We start from the raw sequence: 15,930 nt of genomic DNA on the forward strand, positions 1-15,930 counted from the left end.
TATAGACAATAATATTGTCATATTAATTGAATTACATTTTGTTAGAAGTCGACTTGTACGTTATAGACAAAATGTTTCATATATATATAAAAACTAAAATCATAAAAAAAATAAACAGAAAAGAAAGCATGACTATGTTAAAAATACAGATACATTATATTTCTTGAACTATATATTAAACAATCTGTATTTAAATTTGTTTTTTTTTTAATTTATACCACTAGATAGCGTCTAGCAGATCTTTTATTAAAATAAAAATCCTTAATAGAAATAAGTACAAGCAAGGGGGGGGGGGGGGGTTAGGCCTTACCTTGTCAATCCTAATGAGGCAACGAACCTCTATTAATTAACAAGCATGAAAAAAAATAAGAGCTAGAGAGAACTAGATATTCTATGATCATCACCGAATTTGTAATATTCTCTATGATGATATTACAAATGAGAATACTTGAAAAATTCACAAACATAAAATCCAATAAGAAAGTTGAGTTATCAACCTCAAACTTACTTTTATAAATACGTGAATTAAAAATGATAATAGTCCATCTAAAGTAACCTGAAGTATTTTCATCTTGTTTTCTTCTTCAAATTTGTCCAACAAAATTTAATAGTTCATCATTTCTTCTTGGATGTATTGGATCTTGTTGAAGCTATTGACACTGTCATATGGTTCTGCTTTATCAGTCGCATCGGTCGGTGTCTTGGAACAAACTCTCCTGTCACTTTACCATCCCAACTGTGCTGCCTTCCATGTGTCTTCTTTTTGTTTTTGTTGCTTCCACTTCTTTGATGCCTAGGTGAGATATCCCCATCCCTAGCCACTTTATCAAAGCATATGTCCAACATATTTTCTTCCTAGTCCTCATCAAAAGAATCATTGCCCAAATCACTATCATAACCCCTAGTTGGACTAAATTCTGATGCTAAGGCCTCTTGTTCATTCTTCTTTGCAATTATACTTTTAGGTACAAATTCCAAAGCTTGTGGACTTAATTTTCTATTCAAAAGAGGAGGTGAAACATGCTCTTCTTCATCAACCAAATCAGCCCACCTAGGAGTACTCATCTCCCTTTGTTTTTCTTTCGAGACCTCATGAGCTGAGGTGTTCGATGTGACCATGAGTACCTTGATTGCTGAATTGAGTTTGAGCAACATGGCTATCTCACTTTCTTGAATAATCTTAGCTACTTCAGGATTAGAGATATATAATGTAGGACTCATAACAGTCATTTTTTGGTCTGCATGCTACATACTCCAATTGGTGTGCTAACAGATTGTATACTATTATCAAAATCGGCTTGAACCAAAGTTTGCTCATTCGTGGGATTAGAATCAACTAACTCTAATTCTTTCTCCACCTCTAGTGCTTCAAACGAATTTGTACAAAGAATGTCATTCGGTTCATTAGATTGCACCACTAGATTAGTAGTTAGCTGTTTCTTATTTTCAAGACGTGGAGATTTACTTCGACTTGCCGATGAACCAATACACATAGAAATTGATTTTTTTGTGCAATTGTGTTCCAATTCTCAGTTGCATTCTCATCACGACCAGAAATTTCAACTTGCAAATCGATAGGTTCCAAAGGTCGCAAATCGCCACATTTTGATCCTTCAAATTTTTTCTGTTCATCAATTGCCAAATTCTCAAGTTACACATCAGATTTTGGCGTCTGTATAGCATCCTGAAGTTTCTCAAGAGTATGCTTATCACCTTACCTCATACTTGAATTTTCAGCAGCTAACTTCATTCTCTTTTATCTCGTTAATTTTTTGTGCAAATTGTGCATCGTTGGATTGATTTGTATCCACAACGAGTTGTTCTTCAACTTCAACACGATCAGCTGAATTACAGCTTTGTTGATTGGGAGAAGTACTTTTTGCCGTGAAAACTCATCAGTTTGAGGAATTAAGGATAACATTCAATTTTCTAAAGAGTATTCGTCTAACACTGCTTTGCCTAGACGCTGGCCAGAATTTTGGCGCACCAAAATTTGATCTTGAACACCACTCTTTTCAGCCCATATTTCTAAATCTTAAACTGTCCCTTCATCATCCTTTTCACCAACTTCCAGCCTATTTGAATCACTTTGAGATGAACACGAAGATCACCTTGAAACTTTTCTACTTCAATATGATTTTCACTGACTGTGGCATCAACTTGACCATCCGTGAGAGTTTGACAATCAGCTTCTCTACACCCCTGATGTTTACATCTCTTACAATAATATGGTAAATAATCATACCTGATTTTTTGCCATACGTTTGTAATTTCGTTTATGACTAAATTTTGGAATTGAACTCTAATTCTTTTTGGAAACGTCCTTAATAGATCCACATCGACTTTTACCCTTGCAGTACTAGGTCATGTTTTATTATTGGTCGCTCGATCCACATCAAGAGGTTGTCCAACTGCTGAAGCCATTGAAAACAGAGCATTACGAGCAAAATATTGACAGGGTAAACTTGGGAAAGAAATCCATTGCATTGCAATGGAGGTTTCTTCCCTAGGACTAAAGGAATGAGTCCACTTTTGGATTTTGAACGGTATAACGGTACCAATAAACTTAATCGACCTGCTAGTTTTTGAAAAAATTGCAATATAATATTCCTTCAAAGTGAACCACAACAACACATGTCGACTTTCTAATAACCCAATGTTACATTCATCCTTAAATCCTAATTGTTGGGGAAATATTTTTCGTAAATCTGGAAGTTCAGGCCTTCCATGTGAGAATTTGGCTATGAGAGCGTATTTTAAATTATCCTCTGTGATGAACGTTTCAAGGTCTTTGGAGTCAAAAACCACTATGGGTTCTCCATGTAAAAGACTGACTAGTTTGAGAGATTTCTCAGTATATTGTTGATTCTCGCTTATTGACGAAGCATATGTACGACCTGTATTAGGGTTGGTGTTTTTCTCTCCCATAACCATAGGCTGGGGAGAGGGCGAAGCAACCATAACTGCTATTCACGCCATATTTCGATTGAGAGAGAGAGAGAAGAGAACTTTTTTTGGTGAAATATAAATCATCTTGGTGGAATAAAAAAATTAAATATGAATTCTAATACAATAAAATTCAATTACTTTACATTATTTTTTATTTTATTTTTACTTGTGCACTAATTTTTGTACCTCTCTGCAATAGTTAAGTACATGGATTTTATAAACATTTGAGATTACATATAAAAAGGAAAAAGTCCAAAATGTTGTTTTAAAAAGATATATGATTATCAAACAACGAAAAATACATAACTATAAATCTTTATCAAAGACTTACTCTTTTACGGATCTAGTTGTGAAAATATTCTGCGGGATTTAACATGCTTACCCTCAAAATAATTAATTATAAATATAAATTGGGATTACGTTGATTATATTTATATCCTAAAGATAGATGAAATGAAGAATATAAAAATATAGTAATCAAATACGAAATTATATTTAAAAACTCAAAAAGATGGAGATATGAAAAATAAAAATTCACTTACAACTTCATATTGAAGAATATTCATCCTGTAACTATGATAATTTACATATTTCTCAAAAAAAGAAGATGAATATGCATGAAATTTTAAAGAATACAAATAAATGATCGGTAAGAATTCTTACAATTAATACAAATTGGTAATGAAAATTTTACAAATGATGTAGACTAACCTAATGTAGAATGAAAGATGAACACAAATTTGGATGAAAGAAGGAAATATAAATAATGTTGTCTGAGTGTCTTTGATAGACTCTTCATTACCCCCACTTATCTTACAAATTAAAATTAAAGGTTATTAGACTCTTCATTACCCACATTTAAGATCTTGCATTAAGTCTAGGTACATGAAAATATGATTGTATTAAGTCGAGGTACATGAATATATGATTGCATCAAGATCTTGGTTGATGCATGAATATAAATATAACTATTACTTAATATTTAATTAAATAAATAGATATTAATATATAATTTATTTTAGGGGTAAGATAAAGACAACATGGTAATTCAACTTTGAGGTTAAGAACTTCCCACTTATAATAATATATGAGATATATGATATGATGATATGATTTTAGGGGTAAGATAGGAATTACTAATACAACAACTTTATTACAGATTCAAATTAATTTATTTTTTATTTTCGTATTTAATATTGGAAAGAGAAAATAAAAGGTATGATTTCTTATGACAGTTATCAAGGTGATTATCTATCTACAATTTAGGAATTTTAATATTACATTTCTCTTCAAAAGTAATAATACTCGAAATTCCATACCCATTACATACACAAATTGATATTTATGTTGAGTTATTAGCATATTCATTTGGTATTAAAGCGGATATCAAAGATTTTTTTAATTATGCACTATATGGAATAGAATACATAATACTTTTTGAATGTAAACATATATAATCTGAAACTATATGTATAAAGAATGGATAGATAAATAATATGGTGAAATAAATATACAAATTGGTTTACTTAATCTTTTTATATTAGTTATACACAAACATGTTTTATATGCAATGCGTTTAATGACTATAAAAAATGATGCTTAATAAATTTTATATTTTATTAATTATTTATGAATTATTGTACAAATTAATATTTATGGATTATGATATCCAATTTAGGAGATATACTTTAGATTATATAATGAATGAAATCGGGTTTATAAAGTGATTTCATGTATGGAATATGTATAATATATGTGAAAGTTGGTATGCAAATAGGTGATCATCTATTTTTATATTTTATTAACTGTTTTAGTGTATGAAATGGGTATACAAATTGGTATCTAGGGGTGTACAAAATCGAACTGAAAATCAAATCAAACCGCAATTCGAGTCAAATCGAGAAAAAAAACCCGACTATATTTGGGTTGGTTTGGTTTTACATTGGTTTTAGACAATTAAAGTACATAATCTAATTTTAATTTCCTTTAATATTTAGTCATGTAACTAATACTTATTAAACTTATTTTAGCATGATTTAGTACTTTTAAATTATGATAATTTTCATTATGACTTGTTAATTTGCAATATTTGTTTTACGCAATTTCATTATTTTTTTAAAGATATTTTAGTGTCATTAATCATATCATTGTTTGTGTTGTATTCTTAAGAAACACCTTAGATAGTTGTATTTTGGTTGGACTGGAGAAATATTTGAAGTACAAGTAAATTATATGTTTGTATGAATAAAAACCCGAAAAAACCCGAAAACCCAAAAAACCCAAAAAAATCCGAAAAAATCCGAGGTTGAAAAACCCGAGTTTTATTGGTTTGGTTTGGTTTATAGATTTAAAAATCCAACACAAATGGTTTGGTTTGATATTTGAAAAATCTGAACCAACCCGATCATGTACATCCCTATAATGGTATCTATGAATTGTGATATTTATTTAATTGATACAATTTGTATACTAATTTCATACACTAGCTATGATATCAGTTTGAATTATGTTTTCTATTTTCGTATTGAATCAAGATTGAATTGATTGAATGAACACTAGCATCTTTTATACTTAATTTTTTTTTGTTACTATTCAAGATTTTTAAAAAAAATTAAAAAATCATGGATGAAAGAGTACAAATTGTATAGAAGACAAATAGGGAAGAGGAAGAAAAAATCATGTTTGAAAAATCTATGAAAAAAAATCGTATGAATATATAAAAGGAGAAAATTGTGTGAGAATATTAAAGGGAGATATTTTAGGAAGAAGAGAGACTTATTTTTTTGGAAAAAGATTAGGAGCAATTATTTTTTTCGAATTATGGAAGAAGATTAGGTTGAGAAAATATTGGAGAGAGATATTTTAGGAAGGAGAGATCTTTTTAACTGATTAGGAGAAAATTAGGGAATCAATATATTTTGCGAGTTACAAAATATTATATTTATGGAAAGAATATTAGTTAATTAAAGGGAAATACTTAGGAATTTAAAAAAACATTTTTCATTTTTATTTTAAAATTTACTTATTAATTTATTAAATATCGATAAAAATCTAATGTTATATATAGAAAACCAAAAAATCTTGTCCATACTAGTAATAAAAAATCTTTAATTTGTCATTTAATTAATTTTTCCATAATAAATTCCCAATATTTTTAGATTGGTAGACCATTGGTGATCGATTTTATTATTGAGTAGTACAATAATAAATGAGTTGTGTTAGGGTTCGGCACACCTTAGCTATTGTTTGGCACACCTTAGCTATTGTTTGGCACACCTTTGACCTTAGCTTGACAGAGGATGAGTTTGTTAAATTTTGACAGATTAAGGACACGTTTGACACTATAAAAAAGTGGAGATACGCCAATATCTATTAAATGACATTTGAAATAAATATCGGAAATAAAAAATGAGATAAGTGTCAAAAACATACCTAAATTATACCTTTTTTTTAGTTTCATACCTAAACTGTTGAGAGTGTGAGTTTCATACCTAAACTATCACTTTTTAGTTTTAGAAACACACCTCTCTCTTTTGTACCACTCTCATCATGGTGATATTTATTTATGTTCTATTCGTACACTAGTAGAATTTTTTTTCTAAAAATATATGTACGTACATATCTAACACAAAATGAGAAAAATATAAAAATAAAATAAAAATTAGGAGCGGAGGGTTAAATAGGATGGAGTAGAATTTTTATTTTTATTTTTAAAAAATAATATCAATTATTTTTGGGGGGTGGGGATGAGTGGGTGGTTTTTTTTTGGGATGGGAGAGGGTGAAGTATGAATTTTTTTAAAATATTTTATAAAAGGATTGGGAATTGTCTGGGGGGAGGCTGTGTGGTTACCTGGAGGCGGTGGTGGTGTGGGGTAAAAAATAATAATTTATCACCATATATATTCAATCTTTATGTATAGCTTTTTAAGTTTGTATAAACATGTAGTTTTCGAATTTTGTATAATATAATCTGTATAATGTAATTTGTATAATATAATTTGTATAATTGTTTAAAGTTCAGATGTTTATGTTTGTATAAATTCGTTATATTGATTTTTATCATATTTGTATAATTCTGGAATTTGTATTACTCAATTATACAAATACAAGCGAATTATATAAACGTACCCGCGAATTATACAAATGAGATGCCAATTATACAAATTATTGTCTCTCTCGCTCACCTCTCTCCTGCCTCTCCCAATCTCGCTCACCTCTCTCCTCCCTCTCACATTCTCGCTTTCCTCTCTCCTCCCCTAACATGTAGCTACGAATCGTAATTAGCAAACTATAACTATAAAGTCTAATTAAATTATTTTGAGTGGCTATATACGAAAATTCCTTTTTTTAATTGAATTCCACCTAATTTAAAAATATTTTTAACCCTTTCTTGACCAAATATATATGAGTTTTACGCTCCTATTTTCTGTTAAACATGCGCGTGATATTTGACTAAAGTTGTGTGCAAATGACATATATTCGTGGAAACATTCAATATTCAACTTTTGACCTTTTTTTTTTTTTTTTTGTAGTCTAATGTAATTTTTTTCGAACACTCCAAAAAGTAAACTACAAAGCACTATGTTTCCAAAAATAATAATTTAAAACTCAATATTTAATTATTTTCATGATCTAATAATATAAAAGTTGATTCACCACTACCTCCTATGATTTTATTTTCTTTCATTGCTCACACAGTTGCAATTTGTCTTTATATACAAATATTTTTTATAATAACTTAGAGTTTATTTTTATGTTTGAGTAGTTCTTTGTTTAATATTATCTAAATATCGCATAAAGTTACTCGATCGAAGGAAATATAAGAGATATTTTGAATAAGGTTTTAATTTTTGATACCAATAGCATATGTTTAATGTTGCACTTCTTGTTAAACATTTTTCGACTAAATTTGAAAAACTCCTACAAATAAGAGAAACTTGACAAATTATAACCTTCTTCAATATAATAAGTATTAATTTTTTTATTTTTCAATTAAATAAAAATATATTTCTATGACATTCTATAAGGAATGAGTCATAAAATCATATAAAAAATAAAAATAAATATCAGGAGACAAAAACGGACTTTGTAGTTGCTATAAAGGAGGAATATAAAAAAAACATTATTTACCTTTGCTGTGTTTTTAAAAAAATTTTGTAGATCCCAACATATATTTTTTCTAAATTATTTTAATTAATTATCCTTTTTACTAATGGATGATAACTTTATTGATGTTATTGTTAGGGTTTTGTCCTGATTTTCTTACCTAATTTGAAGTTTATTTTTTTCTAAAAGAAAAGACAAAACATTACCTTAAATGTTTTTACTTTTCATGAAAGGAAAATATAATTTTCTTCCATATTTGGTTTATTCTTTCCTTAGAGGAAAAGTTTGGAGATCTATAAATTTAAGATCCATATTCTCTTAGCATAACACAAGAACATCCACAATGTAGTCGTTTAGAGACTTTTGTTTATGGGGAGATTTTCTCTCTACAATTTTAATGTTTTTTATTAGTTTTTAATATGTAGGCCAATTGACCAAATTCCATATAATAATATTTTGATTTTAGTATAAGTTTTTGTCATCTGATTTATCAACCATATGATTTGCAAATTATAAGCTTCCGCATGACGTCCTAATCACCTTCATAACCCAACAGTTATTAGGCAGGCGGGTACCACACCCGACTATTCTGACTAGTTCTATCTAGATAGATAGACCATAATTTCTTTGCCTAACTCATCGGTGGCCTCCTAAAGTTGGCATGAAGTTTCACATAGACATCTCAACTGGGAGATGTTCATTTCAAACCCCTCATGTAGGGTCTCGTTGTGTCATTTTGACATGGTGAGTGTAATACACTCAAAGTCAGTGCATGAAGAGCTTTTTTCAGGCCAACAAATTATTTTTAAAACACTGTTCATCTTCTTCCCTCTTTCTTTGTGATTATCTCATCCACCGCACACCATCAACCCACTGCTGCTGCATCATCGCCATTAATCTTATTAAAATTGAAGTAATTTTTAATTTTTGAGATCTGAAAATCACCACCACAATCATCTTCTTCTCATTCTGTTTCTTTAGATCAAACAATTAAATTTCAGCGCCACGAAATAATTACTCTATTTCTTGTTCACATAGTTGAATCCTATGCACATATGAGAAATGCAAAAAAAATAAAAATTCTTCCATTGTTAGTTATAACTGATTTTTTTAGAAGTAAAGAAGAGAAAAAATTGTGCTTTTATAAATTAAAATTTTCAATGTAATTAAATTATTTTGAAAGTGTTTCTTGAAAAGACGATAGAGTGAAAAAGGGGTTGAGGTTGGGGTGGGTGGGGGTAAAGAGGATGGACGATCTAGTGGGAGTAGAGGAGCGATTGGGATTGGGATGGGTGGGGTGGAGAAGACGCCTGGGTTGGTTGGGTGAAGAAGACAAGGGTGAGTTTCTTGAAAATTAGAAGTGATGAATTTTTTTTACTTAAAAGTCATTAGTTTAGAATTATTTTTACATATATGACATGTGTCTTTGTTTAAATAGTCACTTTGACACGTCATCAGCAAGTGTATTACACACACTTTGTATTTTTGGATGATTGTTAAAAAACTGTCATGACACAACGAAACCCTACATAAGGTGTCTATAATGAACAAAACTCAGTTAAGATGTCTAAGTGAAACTTGGTGCCAACTTTAAGGGGCCACCGATGGGTTAGCCTAATTTCTTTTTCTCGTCGATTATTTTGAATTCATGCTGCATAGAGTCAATTTGAAGAAACGCTTCTTATTAAAAAAAAATTATATTCAGAACTCGAACTCGAAATTGATTAAGAGTGAAGTGAAAGTAAGGACTAAGGAGGGTGGGGTGGTGGAAATGGGACCTACAAGATTAAAGATGAAAAAAATTTTAAAAATATATTTTCTTTCATATTGAACAGTCTAGGGGTGTACATGACCGGGTTGGTTCGGATTTTTCGAATATCAAACCAAACCATTTGTATAAAAATTTTAAAATTTTAAACCAAATCAAACTAATAAAATTTGGATTTTTTTGGGTTTTTCAACCTCGGGTTGGTTCGGGTTTTTCATATACCAAACCATTTGTGTCGAATTTTTGAATTTTTTAATCAAACCAAACTAATAAAGCTCGAATTTTTTTTCATCAGGATTTTGGATTTTTCCGGTAAAGTATTCATACAAACATATAATTAACTTGTTCTCCAAATATTTCTTTAGTCCCACCAAAATACAACTATCTAAGGTGTTTCTTAATAAAATAACACAAAATATGAGATTAGTGATGATACTAAAATATTCAATAAAAAATAATAATGAAATCATATAAAATAAATATTGCAAATTGATAAATCATAATGAAAATGATCATAATTTAAAAGTACTAAATCTTGCTAAAATAAGTATTGATTACATGATTAAACATTAAAGAAAAATTAAAATTAGATTTTGTATTTTAAATGTCTAAATCAATTTAAAACTAAAGAACAAATATTCAACATTATTGTCATTCTTAGTGTTGAATTAATTTATTTTATTAGTATTAGTATTGATTTGATTTCGAATTGAACTTTATTAAAGTTACTAATATCTATGGACTATAACCTTTTATTGGACCATTCAAAATGTCAAGTCTCAAAAAACTTGAAAAAATATGTTAAAAGATAAAAATTATGAAAACGTATAAGTAATATTTAGAAATTACATCAAAGTAAACACTTTTATGTATAAAATAAATTTTAAAAATTATATATATAATGTTGGGTTGGTTTGGTCTCGGGTTGACTTTTTTTAATTAAAACCAAACAAACCTAAGTATAGTCAGATTTTTTTTTCCAATACCAAACCAAGTCAAACCAAATCATTAGTCAAATTTGTTTTTCGATTTAACTCAATTTGTGGTTTGATTCGGTTTTCGGTTCAAATTTGTACACAACCATAGTCCTATAAAATGAATTTGTGTAAAGACACTATCTCAAAAAATGGATCCCTTTATTCTTTATTCACTAGCATTTGCACTTCTTTACATTTCTCTCTATCTCATTTTCTTCATTCTCAAAGGCAATTACTCCAATAACAAACACACAAATCTTCCACCAGGCTCATATGGATGGCCAATTCTTGGAGAAAACATTGACATGGCTTACTCATCATCCCCAGAAAAATTCATCCATGAAAGAATGGAAAAACACTCATCACAAGTCTTTAAAACCTCCCTCTTCGGCGAAAAAATCGCAATTTTCTGTGGCTCTAGTGGTAACAAGTTCTTGTTTTCGAATGAAAACAAACTTCTTACCACATGGTGGCCACAGTCTCTAACCAAACCACTCCTCTGCCCAACTCAATCTCAATCTCAAAATTCTATTAAAAAAATCGCTCTTTCAAATCGTGGATTCCTTCTTGAGATCCTAAAACCCGAAAATCTCAAACAATACATCCCTTTTATGGATTCCATGGCTCGTGATCACTTAAAACAAGAATGGGTCCCTTTCAAAGAAGTCAAAATTTATCCTCTAGTCAAAAAATATACTTTCGGCTTAGCTTGCAAATTATTCCTATCAATAGAGGATTTTCAACACGTTAAAAAGTTATCGGACCCTTTCATTCTTGTAACGTCCGGGATGTTTACCGTGCCAATTAATTTACCCGGTACGCCTTATAATCGCGCGATAAAAGGGGGAAAAATGGTGCGTGAGGAGCTTATGAAGATTATTAAGGAGAGGAAGATCAATGAGAAAAATAATCATAGTGATCACTTGTTGTCTCGACTTATAAGTTTTAGTGATGAAAATGGTCAATTTATGAATGATGCAGAGATTTACAATAATATTATAGGGTTACTTGTTGCAAGCTATGATACTACAAGTGCTGCTATCACTTTTGTCTTGAAATATCTTGCTGAGCTTCCAAAAATCTTTAACGAGGTTTATAAAGGTACTAATTCTTTATAGTTTTGATAGTTTTATGCACATGCAGATAATCAGATCACTTAAAATATAATTATAAAGGTAACTTGTAACTAATTGGATTCCGTTTATCAAGGGATCCTACTTTGTTGGTAACCAATTTTTTCGTTGATAATTTTAGTTATTCTTATAGTAAATTGATTTGTAATCTAAAACAAATAGTGAGTACTTTATTATAACATGTTAAATTACATAAATGATATGAAAAATTCATTTCATTGTGTTGCTGATGTATATAACTTATATATATATATATATATATATATATATATATATATATATATATATATATATATATATATATATGTTAGTTAATGACTGACAATTTTAAAGATTTTATTACACTATCAATATGAAATAACAAGTTAATGACTTACTATTTTTATGAAGTTATCAAGTAATGCTTAAAATTAAGATTTATTTATAATTACCTTATGATTGTCATCTAAGCCGAGAGTCTCTCGAAAAGAACATCTCTACCTCCACGAGGTAAGAGTAATATGTCTGTGTACACTTTACTCTCTATACTGATGGTAAACCTACGTTGCTTTTATACTAACGGTGAATATATACGTTCTAAGGACTTATATATCATCTTCTTCTTTTTGTGTGTGTGTTTGGAATAGAACAAATGGAAATTAGAAAGTCAAAAGGTGAAGGAGAATTGCTAAATTGGGATGATATCCAGAAAATGAAGTATTCATGGAATGTAGCATGTGAAGCAATTAGGCTAATGCCACCAGCTCAAGGTGCTTTTAGAGAAGCAATTACTGACTTCACATTTGGAGGATTTACTATACCAAAAGGATGGAAGGTACGTTTCGAGATAATATCTCAAATGATCACTTAAAGTCAGTTAATTTTGTTTTCTAATTATGTTTATATATTGGACAGACATTTTGGAATGTGTATTCAACACACAAAAATCCAAAATATTTTCCAGAGCCAGAAAAATTTGACCCTTGTAGATTTGAAGGAAGTGGACCAGCACCATACACTTTTGTACCATTTGGTGGAGGACCAAGAATGTGTCCAGGAAAAGAATATGCAAGATTGGAAATTCTAGTGTTTATGTATAATGTTGTTACCAATTTCAAGTTAGAGAAATTGGTTCCACATGAAAAAATTATTTATCAATCATCACCTGTACCTCTCAATGGTCTCCCTGTTAGGATTCAACCCCATGGAAATTTAGCTTGAATCATCATTTGTGTCTCACAATATGTATGGTGATTGTCATCTCGTTGCTTATTCAACAGAACCTATGAATACAATCAATAAGATTTTCATTGTTAGTTTTCCCCAATTGCATGACAATGACACTTTTCAAATGTCAATCGTATCTCACCTAATACTTTCTTATATACGATTTTTTTAATGTATGTCCATGTCCTTTTATCTGGCTGTTCAGTCATAACCAATACTTTCATCATGACCATTAAAATTTCCTCTGAAAGTGCTACGTATATGTACAAACAGAAAACTTCACCTTCTGACCATCTCCAATCCACCTTTATTTTACTCTTCATTCTCTATATTTGGAGAGTAAAATAGAGAATGAGAATTTCAACCCTCTTTATTTTAGACTCCATTCTTCATTTTTAGAGAGCTAAATATTCACTCAATTCTCATTTTTTTCAATATTTAATTATTATTTTCTAATTAATATATTATTTTACATATAATGTCATTAATTAAATGTCTAATCTTGATAATTCTTTTTAAATGTAATATAATATTTTTAAATATATATTATTTAATATATACTACTTTCATCTCGAATTAATAATATTTCAATTTTTTTTCCAATTTTCGTCAGTAATATAATTATTATTAATTTTTGAACATGCATTCGGAGTTTTGTAATTATTGCAGGACGTCATGTTTTTGGAGAAAGAAAACGCTACATGATATAATGATTGCATGTATTATATTGCACAACATGATAATCGAGGATGAACGTGATCTTAATGCACCAAGTCAAGATGTCGTAGAGACTCCAACTCCAACGACATAAATGGTGGTAGATGAAAATATCCGATTTGAACAATTTTTAGCTAGATATATAAAAAGAATAATTTAAGGACAAAAATGCTCATTTTGAACTCCGTAATGCATTAGTAGAGCATTTATGAGAGCAACGTAATAATTTTTAAAGTTGTGTGTTTATATATTTGTATTTCACATTTATTTGAATTTGTCCATTAACTTGTATACTATATAATATTTTCTTACAATTTATGTTATTTAAAAATTTAGAATAAAATATAATTTTATATTGAGTAAAAAATTGAAAAAATAAAATTTATATAAAGTGATTATTTGGGAAAAAGATAGAAAGGATGTATATTATGAAATAACAAAATAAGAATGAAATAGAAATAATATCGCCTCTGTCTCAATTCATGTGACACTTTTTCGTTTTTCGAGAGTCAAACAATTTAAGTTTGATAGAGAATTTGCGCATGGAATCTTCAAATTTTTTGAAATGAAATTATATATCTATAAATAAAAAGTACTATTAGTTACAATAATTGACAATTCAAATTATTTAAAAAATATATGAGAAATTTACAGTCAAAGATAAACTTGTTTGAATTTTGAAATCTGAAAAGTGTCACATAAATTGGTATGGAGGGAGTAATATAATATTGAGGATAGAGAAGAAAATTCTTTTTTTAGAGAGTAAAATAGAGAATTGAGTTGGAATTGATTGTCGAGAAACAGAGAACTCAATATTTGTAGAGTAAAATAGAGTATAAGGTTGGAGATGCCCTCAAATTAAAATCATGATTTCATATAACACGCATAAACAACCCCCCCTCCCCCCCAAGGGGTCGTTTGATAGCTGGATAGAGTGATACATGTATTAGTAATGTGTGTATTAGTTATGCATGTATTAGTAATGCAAATATTAATAATATGAGTATTAGTTATGAAAGTATTAATTATGTGGGTATCAATTATGCGAGTATAAGTTATACAAGTATTATGCATGGTTTAGTTATGCATAAATTATTCCTTTGAATGTTGTTTTTCTATTTAAAAAATTAGTATATTTTTAAAATTAAAACATTTCTTTACAATTATACCTTTTCCTTCTTTTAATTTTGTATTTAAATTAAAACATTTCTTTAATTAGGTAGAAGAAGAAAATAGCTAAGTGAGAGTAATGAAAATAGTTAAGTGAGAGTGATAAGGGTAATATTGTCATTTTAACTTTTTATCCATGTATTAGGTATACACATATTAATTATTTCACCTTCTATCCCGCATAAATAATACACAAATTTCCCCATAATATATATATGTATTAATTATGCAAATTTCAAAATTGTTAATCAAGCGTCATATTAATTTTATACATGAATAAATTTTTTTTATCCACCTACCAAACGATATATTATTATATAAATGAATAGCTTTTTTTCTTATCCACTTACCAAACATCGTATTAATTATATACATGAATAACTTTTTTTCTTATCCATCAATCAAACATGGTATTAATTAGGCCTAACCCATCGGTGGCCCCCTAAATTTGGCACGATCTTTCACTTAGACACCTTAATTAGGCTTTGTTCATTTTAGACACCTCATGTCACGCCCAACTGTGTCAATTTGACACTTTTTCGATAATCTGCCAAATTTGTAAGGTGTGTGTAACACACTCGCTGATGACGTGTCAAAGTGACGAATTAAATAAAGACACGTGGCATATATATATAATTTATTAAATGATGAATCTTGAGTAGGAAAAAAACTACCAATGACTCATTGACATGTGGCATTTCTTTAACTAAATAATTTTTAAAAAAAAACACTTTTAATAAAAAGAAAATTATACCCACACCACCCCCAAATTGTCTTCTCTACTACCCACCCCCACCTCAAACCCCAACCCCTCTCTCTCACCCAGATTTTCTTCTCTCCACCCACCACCACCCCCGACCCTCCCCCACCCAAATGTGTCGAAAGAAGAAGCTTTTTTTTTT

The 15,930-nt window shown here is 29.4% G+C and overlaps 1 protein-coding gene across 1 annotated transcript; it reads left to right on the plus strand.

Annotated features, from left to right (window-relative positions):
• The first annotated feature begins 10,944 nt into the window (after positions 1–10,944).
• LOC102595905 (beta-amyrin 28-oxidase-like) lies at positions 10,945–13,272 on the plus strand. Its single transcript, XM_006353567.2, has 3 exons — positions 10,945–11,903; positions 12,562–12,749; positions 12,830–13,272. Exons 1-3 carry the CDS (start codon positions 10,952–10,954, stop codon positions 13,133–13,135), a joined length of 1,446 nt encoding a protein of 481 aa, XP_006353629.1. The 5' UTR covers positions 10,945–10,951; the 3' UTR covers positions 13,136–13,272.
• The last annotated feature ends 2,658 nt before the right edge of the window (positions 13,273–15,930 follow it).

The sequence above is a fragment of the Solanum tuberosum genome, unplaced genomic scaffold, assembly GCF_000226075.1.
Source record: "Solanum tuberosum cultivar DM 1-3 516 R44 unplaced genomic scaffold, SolTub_3.0 scf00158, whole genome shotgun sequence".
Classification (NCBI taxonomy): Eukaryota; Viridiplantae; Streptophyta; class Magnoliopsida; order Solanales; family Solanaceae; genus Solanum; species Solanum tuberosum.

Bases quoted from the DNA above. Each gene is read 5' to 3' on its own strand.
- LOC102595905 (XM_006353567.2), top strand. From the start codon at position 10,952: ATGGATCCCTTTATTCTTTATTCACTAGCATTTGCACTTCTTTACATT. The intron at 11,904-12,561 runs GTACTAATTCTT...TGTTTGGAATAG, and splicing joins CTTTAACGAGGTTTATAAAG to AACAAATGGAAATTAGAAAG. The intron at 12,750-12,829 runs GTACGTTTCGAG...TATATTGGACAG, and splicing joins CTATACCAAAAGGATGGAAG to ACATTTTGGAATGTGTATTC.